Source organism: Zosterops lateralis, assembly GCF_965231275.1.
Source record: "Zosterops lateralis genome assembly, chromosome: Z".
NCBI classification, from domain to species: domain Eukaryota; kingdom Metazoa; phylum Chordata; class Aves; order Passeriformes; family Zosteropidae; genus Zosterops; species Zosterops lateralis.
The window spans coordinates 62,747,819-62,766,544 of record NC_139800.1 but is presented as its reverse complement, the minus strand read 5'-3'; the positions used below and the strand labels follow the sequence as shown (position 1 = coordinate 62,766,544).

The window sequence follows — 18,726 nt, the reverse complement described above, 5'->3', positions numbered from 1 at the left end:
TATCGTGAAACCTTAGACAATTGGTCAGTTTTAATAATAACCTCCTCTGCAGAACTCTTAGACCAAAACCAAGTTGTTCTTATCTAATCTTACTCAATTTTTTATTCATAAAACGCCTTGGTGATGTGAAGTAGAGGAAAACGTTGTTTATAGGCATGGTTCTTTTCTGCAGCTTACATGTTATACTCTAATATGAAACAAAACTAACATTTTATGTATCCTAATATGATGAAACATAAGGGCCAGCCTTCATGGTGTGTCTCACTGACAACATCTCTGAGGTGGTAGTAATCTAAGTCCACAATGAGTTAACAATAATCTATGCTTGTACTGTGTCTACAGCATGAAACAGTTCTTGGAAAACTTTCTCCCAACTCATACTGGCTATGTTTTTTTTCATTCATGTCAGCTATATCTTCTTTTTTTTTTTTTCCCTTTGGGGGGGTTGATGAATAAATATCCCACTACCGAGCAGCTGGCTGACCAGTGGAGTGTGTGGAGCTCCTCAGCCTGACATGTCTGCAAGTAATGATGGATCACTTAATGTGGATATGTGTAGTTCCTGGGGACAAGCGCTCCACTTTTAAAGATAGTGATTGCCATACTAGCCACTATTTCAGGCTTGCAGCCATTGTACAGTATTGTTCATGTTACTCCAAATAACTTTATCATAGTAGTTCAGAGATATCCATTGTTTCATAAAACTAACTGCGATAAGCAGATGTAACATGGAAAAATAAAAGTGTGTATGCAAATACTTTAAATATGTTTTATTTAGCTCCACATACAGAAATTTTAAGTGATCTTCTGCATGTAGATACGAAAGCTTCTGAAATGCCTACTGTTTTCTCCAACCATTTCTTTTTCTCCTAATACTTCAGTGCAGATGGACGGTAGGGTCTTGCTGAAGCTTTGGTTAAGTCAGTTTTAGCTCTCCATAGTTTCCATAGGGGCTACATCTCACAGGGAGCTGATGATTCGACCCTGTGGAGAAGAGCTGCTCTAAGGAGAATAGCTGACCAAAGCACTTTCAAGTACACAGCTTGGGAAGGCACTGCATAGTCTCTTCAAACTATAAGTACCCTTGAAGTCTTGTGGCCATGCAGACTTCTGGGCAAGGACCACTTGCCCATGAGGCTGCCAGTTTGTGTGCTGGAGCACATCATAACAAAGACTGCTGCTGTAGGAGAAGAAAATTCCTAGCTCTTGCCAGCTACTCCACTGCAGCCACAGGCACTAGCTAGTGCAAGGTTTCTAGGCTCTTAATGCATTGTGTTCAGTATACAACCATTGCAGTCAGTCAGGTGCAGCTGCACCTTCTCAGCTGAAACAAACAATCTTTATAATTGAAAAATAGTTCCTTTTATGTGTTTACTTCTTATTGTTCATGACGGTCATGCATTTAGGAATATAAAGATTCTTTGCTGAAAAGCTGACACACTTATTTATTGGGTTTTTAAATGCTATTAGAAAGTGGCTAATTGCCTTCCTCTGGGCCTAAAGTTTGATTACAGATTAATATTTCTTTTGCTTTAAATTATGTTCTTGAAGAGAAAGGTTATGCAATTTTTAGGCTGAAGTGGCAGCAGTTGAAGAGACCAAGACTCTTGAATTTGTTTTAAGAAAAACAAGTGTTTTATTCTACACTGTGTAAAATATATTCTTAACTAGATATACATATGGAATGTGATGAGTGTGGCATAAAGCTCCTGAGAAAGAGAAGAGCAATTTTTTTTCATCTAATGCTATTCATTGTAAGTAGCAGCTTGTAATTACATAGTCAATCATACAGTCACATCCACTCCATTTTGAGTGTTCTGTTTCTAAGAAATGTCCCCTGAGTAATTGAGTAACAGAACTGGCATTCTGTTATGGTTATGTTAGCAAATAAGTTTTGAAAATTCAAATGCTGTTAATCAGTTTGGTCTTTAAAAGCATGTTACATTCATGATACAGGTATATGATCATGGTCATAAAAAATTATCAGATTATTCTAGTAATCTTGTCTAAGTATTTTAGGCTATAATAATCTGTAATACTCAATTAGCAATTAATCAGTCCATGTACTAAATTTTATTAACCCATGATGATCTGTGTCACAAGTGTGTCTTTGATAGGAATTTTTACAAATTACAGAATTTAATTCTGGACTGGCTGCATGCTTCTTAAAAGAAAGATCTTGTGTATTTCTTTCTGAATAAGGAATGTACAGCTGAATATATGACCATTTCATTTATTTATTGAGCAACACTTAAAGTGAAATCCCTGTATTGCCTCATAGGTTCTTTGATTTGAGAGTTTAGTGCATAAACAAAGCAAAGCAAAAGTATTTGGACCATTTTGTATGTCCAAAATACATACACAGACTCAGAGTCAGTATGTTTCTACTTTGTTTTTCACTGTTCTTTTGACCTGTCTGTAGTGTTTTCACTTCTTTGTACAATCTTTTGTGGAAACACAGTTCATGCATTCAGAGATTCCAATTTAGACTTTATTTCATAAAATTCCAATCCTTCCTAAGGAGTAGTGTTTTAAAAAATAGTCAATTTTCTCAAAAATTATATTGCCAGATTTTCCCTATTTACATGGATAGAAGCTTATAGTTCCAGTCACAGCATATTTTAGGTAGCAGTGTCTTTAAAAACACGATATGTGGGATTTTTGTCTCTTCCTCCAAAAATTACTTAAAAGAATTATTAAAATGGAAATACGACAATTTAAATTCCAAAACAAGACACACACCTGGTTGTACAAAAAGTACTATGGAAAATATCAGACTAATTACAGCAAAAAGAAAAACTCATGTTTCTAATGTATATGAATAGGAGCTGAGTGAATGCAAAATTTATAATTGCACAGTACTTGTATAATTCTAATAATATTACTAATAATTTAGTTGCTACAATGGCAAAGATAAATACTGGTACCTTATTGCATTGACAGCATGTTTAGAAAGTTATACATTAGCTATCATAAAAGAACACTATGTGTTATAAACTACTCAAAATCCAGGCGGGAATGAGTAAATACAATTTAATTCGAACCCCATAAAAATTACAAAGCAAGGGAGAACAGCGTTTGGAGCTTGATGGAACTCCTTCTGCCCAGCAGATGTTTGGCTCACAAAATGGCGTGAGCCCTCTACCTTTATTCCCTGATAATCTATCAGAGTCATTAATATTCATAAGCAGTCCTTACATGTCCTTCTGGCCCCTCCCAGAGTCCATAGCTTTGCCCCTATATGTATACTTGGCTCCTCCCAAGCCCTATCAATCAGTCCTTCTGTGTCTTTCATTGGTGGAGCCCTTCTTGTATCCTGATTGGTGGTGCAATGTTACCTTGCCAGGCCTCCTAGAACAAGTTTCCCCCCTTCCTGCCACCTCTTACAGAAGCCAGAGCTGCCAGGCAGTAACTGCAAATGGGGAGGGGAGTATTGAAGGGAGAACAGAAAAGTGTTCAAAATTATACTAGAATGTCAAAAGAACCGTCAACTCCAACAAAACTTCTCCCCACCATACTATACAACTCTTCCTCGTTTGCATGACCCCATCACCACACTTGATTCGTAACACTATGGCGATTTGAATAACAGTTGAAAATAACCCACATACTTTAATTGAACATAATTGTATGCAAATTCTGGTTAATGACTGTGTAATAATTTCTACCGTTTCAGTAAATGGTATGTGCCATGCCTTTGTGAGATTTGCTGTATTCACACAAGTGATTTAGCAGTGACCTAAAACAGGCCCATTCTGCTGCCAAAATATATGCTTCCCCAAAATAGGAAAAGGTAGCACAAACTGAATGGCAAGGTGAACATGAGCCAGCAGTGCCCTGGCAGCCAGGAGGGCCAAGGGTGTCCTGGGGGCAACAGGCCAGCATGGCCAGCCAGGCAAGGGAGGGGAATGTCCCACTCTGCTCTGAGCTGGGGCAGCCTCACCTCAGTGCTGGGGGCACTTCTGGGCACCAGAATGTTGGGGATCACAATCACATTGCAGAGTCTGAAATGGGTCCCCCTATACTAGAAATTATCATAATCCAGGCCTAAATTCTAATGTCTTCACCCACCTAAGTAATTAAATTATGATAATGGTATTGGTTAGGTGAAATCATCACATGCTATTAGTCTCAGTTTTATCCAAACTGAATTCTGAAGTGAATTCTGAAGTGAAGTGCTTGAAGAGGGTGATACTTTGATTGTTCAAGGATTGAGGCCAAAGCCTCAGTTAAATATTACTTCCTCACTAGAAGTGATGTATTGAATCGCTCTTGTCTTAATAGTTTTTAGTGGTTTTAGGCCTCTTTTAACTATTCCAATCCAGAGTCAAAAATAAAATTGCTGAAATTTTCCAACTTACAAGTTACTTGTATTTACATCATACTCTTAAAGCAGTGGAATTCTGTATTATATGCAGTTTTTCCAAAACCCACAAGTCCTGTTAAATAGTATTAGCAATTATGGTATTTTTGCAATGAATTTGCTTGCCATTCCCTTTTTCATTATAAAAACATGATGGCATGTTTTTATAACATGCGACAGAGGGACTAATAATAGACTAGGCAAGCTGAACTACAACCAACAGCAAGGACTTTCTCAATTTTGCCATCTCTCTTCAGAACAGGCAAGAGGTTTTATTGTTTAATATTACTCAATTTTTATGCTTATAAACACTTTGCTTGTTGAATAAACAGTTTTTTCCACTTTTCTCTAAGGAAACATTTTCCTAGGCCAATTGAGGGAGGGGCTGCTTAAGTTTGCTTTCTAGAGAGACCCCAGTTGGAGGTTTCCTCCCAAATTGGACCTAAACCAAGACACATGTAAAGAGACTCTTCCATCAAGCAACCATGAACTGAATGTGCTTGAAATACATGTGAGAAAACAGTCATGAATAATGTTATGTTAAAGTACAGATGAACAGACTGGCTGATGAGTATATTGTTCAAGAGTTTGTACACTTGGAGGCATAGCTCCCCAGGAAAAAAAGAGTTTGCCTTGAAATAATGTCATCATTTGTTTTAGGCTATTTGATCATTCAATGGAAGGATTCAAAAACTGGGAGTTTATGACTACTCACTGCTGGAGTGAAAAAGCAGCAGGTGATTGGATCTTGGAAATCTGTGACACTCCATCTCAGCTGAGAAATTTCAAGACTCCAGGTAGGACTCAAACATTTATTTGGGCTATGTGAATTCTGAAAAGTGCTTGCTGTTTTCCACCTTTTATTTACAGCTGGAGCATCTCACTGGTTTTAGTATCAACCCATAGATGGAAAGAGCATTATTCTAAATTTAAGTTAGCAATGCACTTGTCATTTTTATGTTACTATTATTTACCTTTTAAGATACATGGTTCATTTTTATTCTGAACTTATTTCTGTGGGTTTTTTTGATGACTTTCTCTCAAAAAAAATTGACATACAGATCAGCCTCACTCAATCACTTTTGATAGAATTGAATGAGAATTTTAATTCTTTATTTCTACTCTACTTTATCTGTGCCATGTTTTGATACCCAGTCTCAACTTTTAAAAAAAGATTCTTTGTTTAGCCATCAAATCTATTGTCTTACTACCTGACTCACCAGTTTGCACAACCTGATTTTAGTCTTTTAGGATAGTAAACCAGCAATCATAAGCCAAATTTGAAAAGCTTTTACACAATATGTGATTGATAAGTCCCTAATGAAGACCAAGGTAAAGTATAATTTTCAAAATTCCTGAGCAGAAAACATCTTCTAGACTCTGATAACTTTTTACACCCTGGCCAGTGTTATTTAAATGTTAGCTGTATAGTCATGTGGTTAACCTTAAGCGCAGGATTTTGAAAATCTTGATTATCTTTCCCTAGAGCTCTGAAAGGAAGCACCAACATTGCCAGTGTTTTAAATTTCACCTTATCACCAGCGATGGCTTCTCACCATGGTTTTCCAGTCATAAAAGGTTCTTAACCAAATGATGTTAAATGCACCACTAAATGAAAAGCAAAGTTTCCAATACACGAAACAGGGGTACTCACTAAATGTGTTCAGAAAAGCAGCCACAGAGTATAACAAAACAGGTCAGAGATTCAGGAGGAGGTTTTGTGTTTGGAGTTTTTTTAATTTTCAGTGCTTTAGAATTTGATAGACAGGAGGTATTAAGCAGCAAATAAGTAATTTAATTTTAATCAGATTACTGAAAAGAGACAAAAATCAAATATTTTTCAACTCCATTTTACACTTGTTATTCCTAACACATCCAGAAACATCTCTGGTGTGAAGGACAAGTTAGCTCTTCACCTTTGTGTGTACTGCAACCCATTGGTTCATGCAACAGGCATGAAAGACAACCACAGAGCAACAGATTTCAGCTATTTCCTTATTCTTTTCCCTGACACACTCCTTGCACTAAAATTTGCAATCTTCTAATGTGGGCAATTCTCCGGCTATATTGTACAGGCCTTTTACATCACCAGGACAGCCTCAAAGTGGCCTGCTACATTTCCAGCTTTAGACTTCAAGGCCTGTTCCTGCACACTCCTGCACACTCCTGCACACTCCTGCACACTCCAGCTACATATGTAATTGTATAGGTTTACTGATTTCAATACATTATATATACTCTCTCAGTGCTACAGTGGCTAATCTAATGGAACTGATTTCCTTTCCTCCATCAGAACTAAGGCCTAAAGATGCAACCGTGGAAGAAAAGGCACAGTAAAGCTAGGAGATTGAGAGAAAGTAGGTCTGCAAAACTAAGGGATGTGTAGGAAGCTGATCTAGTGAAAAAAACCTGCTGGAGAGCTTATCCTCTACTTTGGTTTAACTACAATGTGAAACACTGCTTGAGACTAGTTTGGTGTTTATGTGCATTTGGTTTTCACAAGATGCAGTGTGGTTGTGAATTTGGATCCTGGTTCATTGTATACTGTTAGTAATGTATCCCCCATCTTTCTAGAGCAGTGGTTGCCCTCTGATGAAAGCTGTCCAGTAACTCTTCTGTTCAAAAAGATTTGGAAGTGCCTGCCATATATTAGTGGTGGATAAATTCAGCTGTTTGGGCATATCGGGATTAGTCTCTGCACTGAAGAGAACATGAAGTAAACAAAAGGTGCTTAAACATAATTTATGCCTGGTGCCTCTCCAGTTCATGGTGCCTCTCCAGTTTATCACCATAGCCTGCAGTTTATCACACTGATATCATCATCATGCCTGTTTCTTGTTTGTGTTCTGTGCATGTGTTTGCTCAGCTCTTGAAAGGTCTTATAATTAAGAGTTCTGTAATCAAATTAAAAAGAAAGACCCAACATGCCATCATATCCCTGCATTAGCAAGGTAATGCCACATCTGTTACCTGAAAAGAAATGAAGAGTTCAGTTCATAAAAGTAGTGCATGTGATTTCCACATTTAATTCTGTAGAGTTTATGGAGATGGATATATATTTGCTCTGAAAGGTGATATACTCTTTCTTCTATAGATACAACGCGGGACCTTTGTTATACATCCTAAATACAAGCAGGGAAAGGGTTATTCTAGCCAGACTAAAGGATGGAATCAGCCAAAAATGGAGAAAGATTTTGGCTAAAATGTGCATACTTTATTTATTCATTATAAAAGTGTGCGTGTATGTGTACATACTTAGTTATTGAAATATTTTCATTGTGCAAATTAAACCTGCCTTGAGGCCGTCTTCATTTATTTGCTGGCAAGTCACAAGAATTTTTCTCCTCCTTATTTACTGAACCATTCTTAAAAGGCAGCTGAGAGACCCTACATTATTCTCCTTGCTGCCCTTTTAAATTATATATGCATTCAGAGTAGCAATCCTTCCTGCAGTGATGTTAATATAAGATCTTCTGTATGTGTAAAATCCAAACATAGTATGCTATGCCTTAGGAGCATCTTTATCCGTGTTTATTTGTAGTAGGTTCTTGGAAATATTTTAACCACTTTTCTGGGAGAAATAGAAAAATTTGGGAAGTTGAGTGAGTTTTGGCTCATAATAAATGAGAATTAAAAAAACTGAATAACTTAGGAAAACACTCTTTTTGTTTAATTGCATCTAATATATTATGGTTTGTATGCTGCAGAAGTGGTTTAAAACACAAAAAAAGGCAGGAACCGGACATGAAGAAGCTGTATCTTTGAAAGATCTGTAGAGATGACTGCATATCTGGTTAAAAATTATCTCCCTGTGTGACTTCTTTTTTAGAAAGAAAAGTGCCATTAAGGATGCAGTTGCATCAGTCTAAGGAACATCGAGATGTAACTTGATTCTCACGTCTCTTTAGAGGAAGAAAATACATGATTTGGGTCTTTTTATTCCAGTGGGCCTTTAGGAGTTACATGTCTGTGGGTAGGAAAAGACATTTTGAAAACAAGGAGTGTCTAGTTTTACAGCCAAGTTTATTAGCCAACAGCATCAGCAGGTGTGGTAGATTCATCAGCAGTTAATTTTTTTAATCAAGATCAAATGTCTCCTCAAAGGAAGTAATACTTCAGGTGTGAAAAGGTGAAAGCTAATGTGTGACACAACTGCCATATGATATAAGCTCTGGTTTTTAGTTTCTACTCAAAAACTGATTATAGAGCAGAGAAGGTTTCATATGAAGTGCAGATTAAATTGGATTGGCAAGAGACAGAGATAACAGAGATTCCCATCTTCAGCCCTAGTATAAACTATTTTAAAGAATTTGTAGATAATCTGTCAGGTCGTATATTTGCTTATTGTTGCTTACTGCTAGAAGTATGCATGTACAAGCAGAGAGATAATTGTTTTTGTCATGTCGATGGAGGCTATCACATGACATTGGGGAAAATACAGAAAATCACACGTAAAGGTCAAATTAATTTGATGGTACAGATTGAAAAAGTCCAAGTGAATGATATTTCAAGTTAGTGAGTATCATTAAAATGAAAGAAGAGGAAGATTGCTTTAATTTAATTTCACATGAAGTATACTACATTATTTTCTTAAGAAGCATCATACCTGAATTACATTTCTGATTAAATAATAGCTCTCCTTGCAAAGAGTTTTAACCACAGAACAGCCTCCAAAACAGGATCATTCAAATTCTCCCTGCTTCTCTGATTTCTCTTTGTTCTAATGAAAATTTGCCATTTACAATTGGTATTCCAGCACAGCTTAACATAGTCAAGATGATAGGCTGATACCAGACCTGAGTTGTATCTTTTCAAGCAAGGATGTGGTTTTCATGTGTCTTTACTTTAGGCATTATTTCATGCCTGAGCGCTTTTGCTCTTTCTCCAAATTTATTCACCTGGTAGTATAGAGAGAAAGGTGGGGACTGAAAGTTCACCTTTTATGTTCTGACAGCATGAACTGATGACTTGATACACCTTTATCTTTTTATTCTTCCCAAAAAAAACCCTTGCAGAAAGTCAGATAATGCTTCAGGCGGAGAGACAGTTTTTTTCTGTCTTCACTCAAATATTAAGAGGATAAAATATTAGCAATGACTGCAGACAGTACAGTGACATATCTGCCAAATAACTGGCACAAATAAATTAGAAATTATGCTGGTTTGAGAGGTTCTTCTTCTGATGTTCTTCCATAGAGATTTTAAAAGAAGGTTTTTCTTGTTCATCAAATTGTGTCCTAAAAGTCAATTGAAAGGTAATCTTAGGTAATCCCTTTCTTAAGTCAGAATTCTGAATACAGCTACTTAGCTAAAAGATATCAAATAATAATTACTGGACAATTAATTGTGTTTTGAGGGGAAAGTGGAATCCAGAGCAAAACCACTTTATGCAGTACCATATACATATTCCAGATAACTGTATGCCCAGATGTTTTGTTTATTGTTTATATTGAGTTTAACCCATGGTGCAAACCTTTGCTAGACTTGTACAAGAGATTTGGGTGCAATGAAAACACAGTGTAAAGATCTGGTTGAAGAAAACATGCTTTCTCAGCTTATAGTAAAACAACTATTGCACTTACTTAAAAAGCAAAGTCTTCCATACCTGCTCATAGCAACATTCTTAGGAGTGACATACTTCTGTAAGACACAGAGAAGAGAAGTAGTTCTGAAAACAGTTTTATAATACTTAACTTCCAGGCAAATTGAAAGAGTGGTCCTTAGTACTGTATGGAACATCCATCCAGCCTTACTCACCAAGAAATGATTTTTCCAAAGTGGAAAGAGTGCGCTCTAGTCCAGTTGAAGACCCTACAGAAGATTATACAACAGATGACTATTCAGGTGTGTACTTTCATTTACTTTGTTTGTGCACTTATTGGACCCTTAACAGCTTTAAGGATGACCTGAGAATCTGCATATGTAAAATGTTCAGTGAATTGGATTCTTCAGCAAAGATGAGAAGTATTTGTTTTGTAATTGAAAGTTAGGTGTTTGAGTTTGCATGCATAGAGTTATGTATTTTTAAGCTACACTTAACATGCTATGAAGAATGCACTGTTTTGCATATAATTATATAAAGCTATATATACTTATATATATATATATGAGAAGAACATTATCTTTGACATCTGTGTTGTTTCTCACTGATCCCTACAGACGTTTTTCAACCTTATGATTAGATGATTAGACTTTAGTAGAGTTAGATTTTCAGTACTGCAAAATAAGTCAAGCTGGCAGTTTCTCACATGTAATCCACCATTAGCAGTATCATGTGATGAATCTGAGGTGTATCTCTGGCCAGAGAAAAGGAGGACAAAGTTCAATTTAGTATTTTCTGTTATTCCATTCTCCTTTCATAGCATGAGTTGCACAGTCTCCATTTTAGAGGGACAGCTATGTAACTCCTTGTTTTGGTAGGTAATGAAACACTACTATCTCTGTTGTAAAGGTCACTAACTTCTTAAGTTTTTATATGAAGAAAACTCAACACATTTCATTCAGGAGAGAGCAGTGGTCCTGAAAGTTGTAGCTTCAGCCATAGTCGTTGTTCACCTCTGTAAAGGCAAGGCTTGGTCATTCTCTCCTCCCATAGCAGGAAGGATCTATTTGAAAACTGTAAGAACAAAATCATAGAATATCTTAAGTTGGAACTGATCCACAAGCATTATCAAGCCTAACATGAGTGCAGGTGAGATGGAAGACGGGAATCAGCAAGTAATAGCTGAAGCTTTTTGTAGCGTGTTGCAGAACAGAGCACCGGGGCCCTGGTGTTGATTCAATGGGTCAAGGTAGTCACTTGGAGCATTTGATATCCACTTGGGAACAAGAGTAGCCTTCCTGATTATGAATTAGAGAAGTCTTTGCACATTTCCAAATGAAATTAGGATGTGATACTTGTCAAAAAAGCTTGCCTTTTTTTCTGAATTTTTGAATTCAAATCAAGCAGGTATTCGGAAACATACAGGAGCCACTTTGGCAGTCATACTCTCAACACCTGAGATAGCACCAAAGCCCCTTCACAGTTGCACACTCCACACTCATATAATCAGACCAGGCTTCCTCACTAGCTTGACCCTTGTTTTCCCATAGCAGAGTCTCAGACTTCCCAATGCTTAGAATAACTTAGTCTTGGTGCAATAAGTAAGTAAAATAACAGCTTGACCTGAGTGCCTCTGAGTGGGACCTTGTAACAAGGGAAATCTTGGGCTTTTGTACTCTTACAATTTAGGCATGTGAAAGTCTCAGGGTTTTGACTCTTGCTGTCTCTCTACATGTCCAGTCAGCTGACTGGTGATGTAGGTCCCCATGGGTTTTTTTATGCAAAGGGTCTGCACAGCATTTAGCTTAGAGCTTCTGCCCCCCAGAGTTCAATTCTTAGCTCACAGTGCAGGTAGCAAACCAAACTGCCTGTGCTAGTCATAGTCCTCAACACAGGGAAGAAGAGTAATTGCATTCTGCAATAAAATACCGTGTTTTAAGATGTCCCTTAAATGAGAAGTTTTAATCCCTTTGTCTCTCTGTATTCTGTTTTTATTACAGGTCCCTGCAATGCAGAATGCAGTAAAGTAGGGTGTGATGGGCCAGGACCAGACCATTGTACTGACTGCCTGCACTATTACTACAAATCTAAAAACAACACAAGGTAAGAGAAAAAAACTTTACTTCATTGATTTCTTAGTATATATCTTAACTTCCTTTCCTCTTCTCTTCAGTGCAGTCATGGATAATTCATTTTCCCCTGATTTTGAAAAATTTTCTTTGGAGTTAAGAAACCCCCAAACTCTAGCTAATCAGAATTTAAAATACAGCTTTGAAAAAACCTTCTCTGATTACATCTTCACCTCTTTTTTTTTTGCTTTTCATAAGAAGCTTTCTCTCTATATATATATATGTATTTATAGACTCTCATAGCTGTTACAGCTGATGTGATTAAGTGAACAAGATAGGAAGAAATGTAGATGCTCAAAAATTATGCTGTAAACTATCTGACAAGACATTTGCTGGTGAGATAGCATGTGTGGGGACATTAATGCAAGAGTCAGCTTGATGCAGTGCTTTGAAGGGTTATATCTTAATAAACATGTGATCATTAGAAAAGCAACAATGCTGAGAAATACTTCTGCTTTGCAGTCATGGTCCAGGAATGTGGTGGCAGGTTATTTCATTAACAATTATGCCTTCTCTTCCCTGCTGTCTGCAGGATCTGTGTTTCGACCTGCCCACCTGGTCACTACAATGCAGACAAGAAACGATGTAAAAAATGCTCACCCAATTGTGAAACCTGTGTTGGAGGCCATAATGACCAGTGCATGACCTGTAAATCTGGCTACTACCTGAATGAAGTAACCAATAGCTGTATTACCAACTGCCCTGATGGGTTTTACCTGGATAAGAGTTAGTATTTCTTGTTGGTTTTGTATTGTGGGCTACAGAATTTGATCTGGGGAGGTTGCTGGAATGTTTCTGAGTAGGAAAAGTGTATGTTGATCCCTTTTCCTACTCCTTTTATTAAATTGTTGCCAAGTATGATCAAGAATGTCCTAAATAATCTTCCTTTATTTAAAAAAACACACTTACTGCAGGATGTCTTTTCAACTGGGGGTACCTGGGAGTAACAGTAGCAGAACCAGGGCAGCTCAAGAGCAAGTTACCTGAAGGACAGAAGAGGCTATCACTACTTGGGAAAGGGACAGATAGCACCCATTCTGACCATGATTCCCCATCCAGCCAGATTATATGGCACCAGAAATAAGAGCTGAGAAACTGGCCACAGCCAGTGAACCAGAGCTGTACTAAAAACAGGCTCTTCAGATATGATACAATTGCAAGTAATGTTTCTGGCTGACCTAAGCATCTCAGAGTGATGTGACTGCCCAAGAGCTGTAATCCTAAGACATGAGGCTTCAGCTTCCTCCTGTGATGGCCAAATAGACTGTCCATATCCAAAATACTTAGATTTATATTCTTAAAAGTGCGATGACTTTTATCTTTAGACACTCCCTAATAGATCAGTTTGTTCTCAGGAGTTTTGTTCATCTAGGTACCTAACCTTCTGCTTTCTACAGCATGAAGCTGTGTGGTTTTGAGAGTTAGTAAAAAGAGGTCCTGCCTTAATTCTTTTATTTTCACTGTGTAAGAGCTAAAGTAAAGGGAACTCTTTTCCATACAAGTTAAGATGGATAGATGAAAATTTAGGATTAAATGGGGAAATCAGGTTTTTCTTCTCAGAAGGGTATGTGTCACTGCATGTCAAAAGACAGCAGGGCTGAGGAGAGAGACATTTCTTTAAGAAAAGATCTCTAGAGATAAAAAAGACAGTTGTTAAGTAAGTTATGTATTTACTTTGTTAAGATCAGATCTGTTTATGCGGGTGTGTCTTTTAGCACCAAATCAGGAAGACAGGACAGACTGCTTGCATGTAGAGTGTAAGATTGCAGGACAGTCTTCAAGAACACACAGCAATCATTAGTGCATATCAATGCTATATCAGAAGGTGACTTAAGTCCATATTGTAAATAGTGAATGTAAATTTTAAGTGTTTATGAAAATTTTTAATGGCCTCAAAACATTTTTCTCAGGGTGCAACTATAAATTCAGATTAAAATATTATAAACCATTTTATATTTTGATGTTTAATTTTAATTTTTTTGCTGGTTTAGTCTAGTTTGATGTTAATGTCAAACTACAAAGTAGTAAGTCATGCACTAACATATTCATACAATTTTATCAAGCAAAACTGACCAAGGTTTTCTGGGCTGTTTTCTTTTTTTCTCTTGTAGATAAGGTTGTTTGTCGAAAATGTAGTGAAAACTGCAAGACCTGCGTTGAATTCCAAATCTGCACAGAATGCAGACATGGCCTAAGGTAAGAAAATTACATATGTCTCTAAACACGGTATCTGAAGAGGTAGACAAGGCTGTAGATACACAATGAAGAAGATCAGATAGTTATTTAACCTTGCATGGCCCTCATTTCAAATGTTCCAATGCTGTTTAGTCTGTAATTGTGATCCTGTATGCCAATTTGGCTGGCAACAGATTTTTAGAAGGCCTTTCATTTCAGGTAATGTAAAAGCCACAGTCATGTGGAAAGCTGGCTTCTTCAATTTTTGACCTACAGTGTGTCAGTCAAGGATTTGTTTAGAAGGAGAGCTAATGAATCATATTAATCATTCTGATTCATTCATGTGGTAGTTAGAAATTATTTTCTTATCTTTATTGTATTTCTTCATGTATCCAGTCATTCACTTATCTCAAGTACCTGGGGCTCAAATCAATTACAGTACAGTGATTATGTATTTTAAAAAGCAGGGAAGATTTTTTTCTTCAGAGGGGAACTTAATTATTCTTGAAAATGATAGGTAAAACATACAAAACAGCACTATGCATTTCAAGCTCCTTTATAAAGAATGACCTTTGGATCCAAGTAGCAAAGGTCAAAAATCTTATAATATTCATGACAGACTGTATGCTGGTTTAGTGCCACCAAAAAAATATGAAGTCAGTGTTTAGTATCTGTAGGTATTATTTTGAATACAGGTATTAACACTGAAGTTTCATGTTCCATTAAAGTGGATTTTCATCTCTTAGTAAAAGCCGAATGTCTGCTTCTAGAACATCAATAGCTGGATTTCTTTATTGAAATTGAAATATTAAAAAAAAAAAATTAAAACCTAACCTTTGTGTATTCTTGAGCAATTTTAGTAAATGGAGAGTCATTTTTGGTAACATTTTTTAAAATGTATGGGTATATCAGATAAATGGAGCCTTTCAGGACATGCATTTCATATTCCTTAATTGTTCCATACTTTTTGCATTTTTTTGGCAGAGGTATCAATGAATATGGCCTTCCTTGAGTAGGTCTTCAGAGACCTGGATTCCAGATCTGCTCCATTACTGGCCTATTAAATAAACTTGGGGAAATTATTTTCCCATCTGTAAAAACACGATAAAGCTGTGTGCATTGTAAAGCTCTTTGAGGTGTATCACTGAGGAAAAACAAGAGAAAGGCAGGTGTTGTGAAGCTTATTGAATTGCTAGTTTATTTTCTAAACTGAGACTGAATACACTCTTGAAAATTTTCAGTGGTGCTGAACTTACCTGGCTGTTGCTGGATTCAATCTGTAAAAATATGGTTAACACTCAGAGTGGGAAACGCCAGAGCTGATGAGCATTTTTAGAGAAAGTGTTTAATTGGATGAATCCTGAGGTTCCACAGAAAATGGTAAATGTGGCAGAGAAGTCCTTGTTTAAAAAAAGTAATTTCAAACAAACAAACAAAACCCAAACCCCAACAAACTGCTATAGGCACCATACAACATGAAAGCAGTAAACAATTACTTTTCAAGGAATACATGAAAATGCGACTCTTTATACTATTTCTTTTCCACTATTACTCACATTTTGTGCCCTCACAAAAGGGCCTGCAGGCAGAATACCTCCATCTGTAATCTCAGCAAATCTCACAAGCCACACAGAACTGGCATTCAGTTAACAAGTCCCTTAGTATTTTTTTTTTTTTAATGCTGACTCTGTACCAAAGTCCTCATGGATAAATGCATTTTACATGCCTGAATTTTAAGTGCTGCTTGTCATTGTTAATTTTTGGCTGTCCCCTGTTGGTGGTATTTACAAAAAGTTTGTAAACAGCTTCTTTACTTCACCATGGGCAGAACTGTTTTGCATTCCCTCTTTAAGTGATTGGTGTCTTTAAATTTATGAAATATGACCAGTGAAGGAAGCTGAAGACTCATACTATATGGGTTGTTCTTTGAATAAAAGAGAGTTACTGAACTGTGAATGATCTTGTTGTCCTCTGTTGCCATTATCTGCCCTGTGCTTTTTTTTTTCCTTTTTACAATAGTTTGCATGGCACCAGATGTGCTATCCGCTGTGAAGAAGGAAAATACCATAATGGCAGAGAATGTGAACCATGCCACCGTTCCTGTGCAACATGTGCAGGTACCCCACTGACATTTGTTTGCATAATTTCATCCCTGTATGATTTTACCTCTGATTTTATTCCACTATGTCACAGTTACAGTGTTACATGGTTGTTTACATATGAATCCTTCATTCTCTTAGTAGCTTTTAATTATATTTTAAATATGGCAAACTTCTTTCAGCTAGCATAGAAATCTAGGTCTTTAGTTGAAAGAGTTCATATATTCCTCTCTTTAAATTTTCGTAGACCTTACTATGATTTCCAGTAATACCTTCCATTTTCTTCCAGGAATTGAATAATGGCTGGTAGATTATGTGGGAGCTTTAAAACTGCAGTCATTTATTTCAGAAAAAGATTCACTGAAATGATGTAATTGTTTATTTTGATAATGTACCTACCTTCTAACAATTTCTCTTTGGACTAAGGTGCTGGTGTAGATGCCTGTATAAACTGCACACAGGGTTACTTTATGGAAGATGGAAGATGTGTGCAGTCCTGTAGTAGTGGTTATTACCTTGATCATTCCACTGAAAGCGGATACAAAAGCTGCAAAAGGTATGATCAGTGGCTGATATACCTGATATTTTGCCAGTATATTAGCTATAACTATGTTGGAAATGATCATACTTATTAGAAGATAAAATACTATTGACTTCAAAAAAATATATAATACAAAAAATACTTAATGCGAAGTAAATGAAGGAGAAGATACTATTATTTTAGTTGTTGATATTACTATCATTATTATTATTGTTAATAATAATAGTAATAATGTTGTGTGATTTATATTCATGCAGGTAAATAAAAGGGGTTTTTTTAATGTATGTGTGACCTTCACTTTAGGACAGCCTGTAGTGAGCATGTAAGTAGATTTGCATAGAAGCATAACATTTACAAATCTGACAGAAGATCTGCATTTCTTAACAGCAAACAAAAAATAAACCATGGGTTTTTTCTTTGCAAGTTAATTAGTATTTATATAGACAATTTCAGTTCTTCCACATAGCACAGGTATATTTTAAACTACTGTCCAGAACAGCTTACCTGACTGAAGTGTACAAATGGCTGGATAAATCTTGGAAAAAGTTGTGCTGTGCAAGGAAGGAACATTTTTTTTGTTCTATACTTTATGAAATAAATATCATTCGTTGCTCTCTGGAATCATTTATTACTGACTCAGATCTAAGTTCAGGCCAGGAAAGGAATCACCATGTGTTTCAGTGTATTCCCCATAAAAATACAATCAATATGTCGTGAAAAGACAATGGAGCAGATGGATGATGTAGGGACTGGGCATTATATCAGTCATTTCTATGCTGTAGCTTTAGTTCATGCCTTTCTGGCATATGTATGCACCAGCAGCTTGATATTTTTGCTGATTATTTATGCATAGTTCCAATTCACTAGAATAATGCAGCTTTGTAGTAAAAACTCTGGAATAGAATTTTTTTGATTGAAAAAAACAGGACTGAGTTGCAGGGGTAGTCAATTATTTATTATCATAATTAGTAGTAGTAATATTATAGTACCTCTAGAAAGAACAAACAAGTCTTTTGCAATACAAAAGAGGTCTCCTCGAAGTCTTATATTTGGTGAGGCCAGAAGACAAACTCTTGCCATTGTCTTTCAGATGTGATCCCAGCTGTTTGGATTGCAGTGGCCAAGGAGGCAGAAACTGTACAAGCTGTCCAAATGGCTATAACCTAGACACTGGTGTCTGTGTCATTGGAACAGTATGCAAGGATGGTGAGTGCAAGTCTCTGAAAAGATCCATTTTATCACTGCCAGCTTCTTCTTTTACATATATCGGGTTGGTTTGGCCTGCTTTTCTTCTTGACCAAGGTCTACACTACTTTTTAAATTTTTCAGGTGTATGAAAAGGAGAAATTTACATTTGCATGTGTTAGCAAGATTAGTCACATCCACTTTACGTGAATTTTCCTAAAATAATTTTTCCCCTTACCAACAACCTACTTTTCCTTCGTTAGCATTTGTTCAAAAGCTGTTGCTTTCAACAGATTTTTATGTGAGGACCCTAGAGTACTATTAATAGAATTACATTTATCTATCTTGCTACTTTAAACTGTGAAAATGCTGGTAAGTAAAAATGATTTAAATCACCTGCAGGACTGCTTGGCTTGTGTGAAAGACTAATGAGAAAAAAGGGATTCTGGAAAGAGAGAACATGCAATTTAGGGTGAAGATTTGAACTTCCTCCAAATTCTCTGTGGCAACAAAGATAGCCTTCTTATTGCATATGATTGGCTTAATTATTCACTAATTCCTTTTAAATGTCACAATTACAGAGACACTTAGATAACATTGTGCTTCCCTAAAAATGTTACCACATGAATTACTTGTAAATAGAGCCCAACAAATGCAATCCAACAGGAAAAATCATATCAGAACGAAGTCTGG

The 18,726-nt window shown here is 36.5% G+C and overlaps 1 protein-coding gene across 3 annotated transcripts in view; it reads left to right on the top strand.

The window, feature by feature from the left end:
- The window catches only part of PCSK5 (proprotein convertase subtilisin/kexin type 5), a 225,664-nt gene that overhangs the window by 147,070 nt on the left and 59,868 nt on the right, over positions 1-18,726 (top strand). For all 3 annotated transcript variants that reach the window (XM_083884563.1, XM_083884562.1, XM_083884564.1), the window contains exons 13-20: positions 5,024-5,160; positions 10,063-10,206; positions 11,905-12,007; positions 12,566-12,759; positions 14,145-14,229; positions 16,228-16,325; positions 16,734-16,863; positions 17,939-18,054. In XM_083884563.1, coding sequence (XP_083740689.1) covers positions 5,024-5,160; positions 10,063-10,206; positions 11,905-12,007; positions 12,566-12,759; positions 14,145-14,229; positions 16,228-16,325; positions 16,734-16,863; positions 17,939-18,054 — 1,007 coding nt within the window. The remainder of the gene's footprint in view (positions 1-5,023; positions 5,161-10,062; positions 10,207-11,904; positions 12,008-12,565; positions 12,760-14,144; positions 14,230-16,227; positions 16,326-16,733; positions 16,864-17,938; positions 18,055-18,726) is intronic.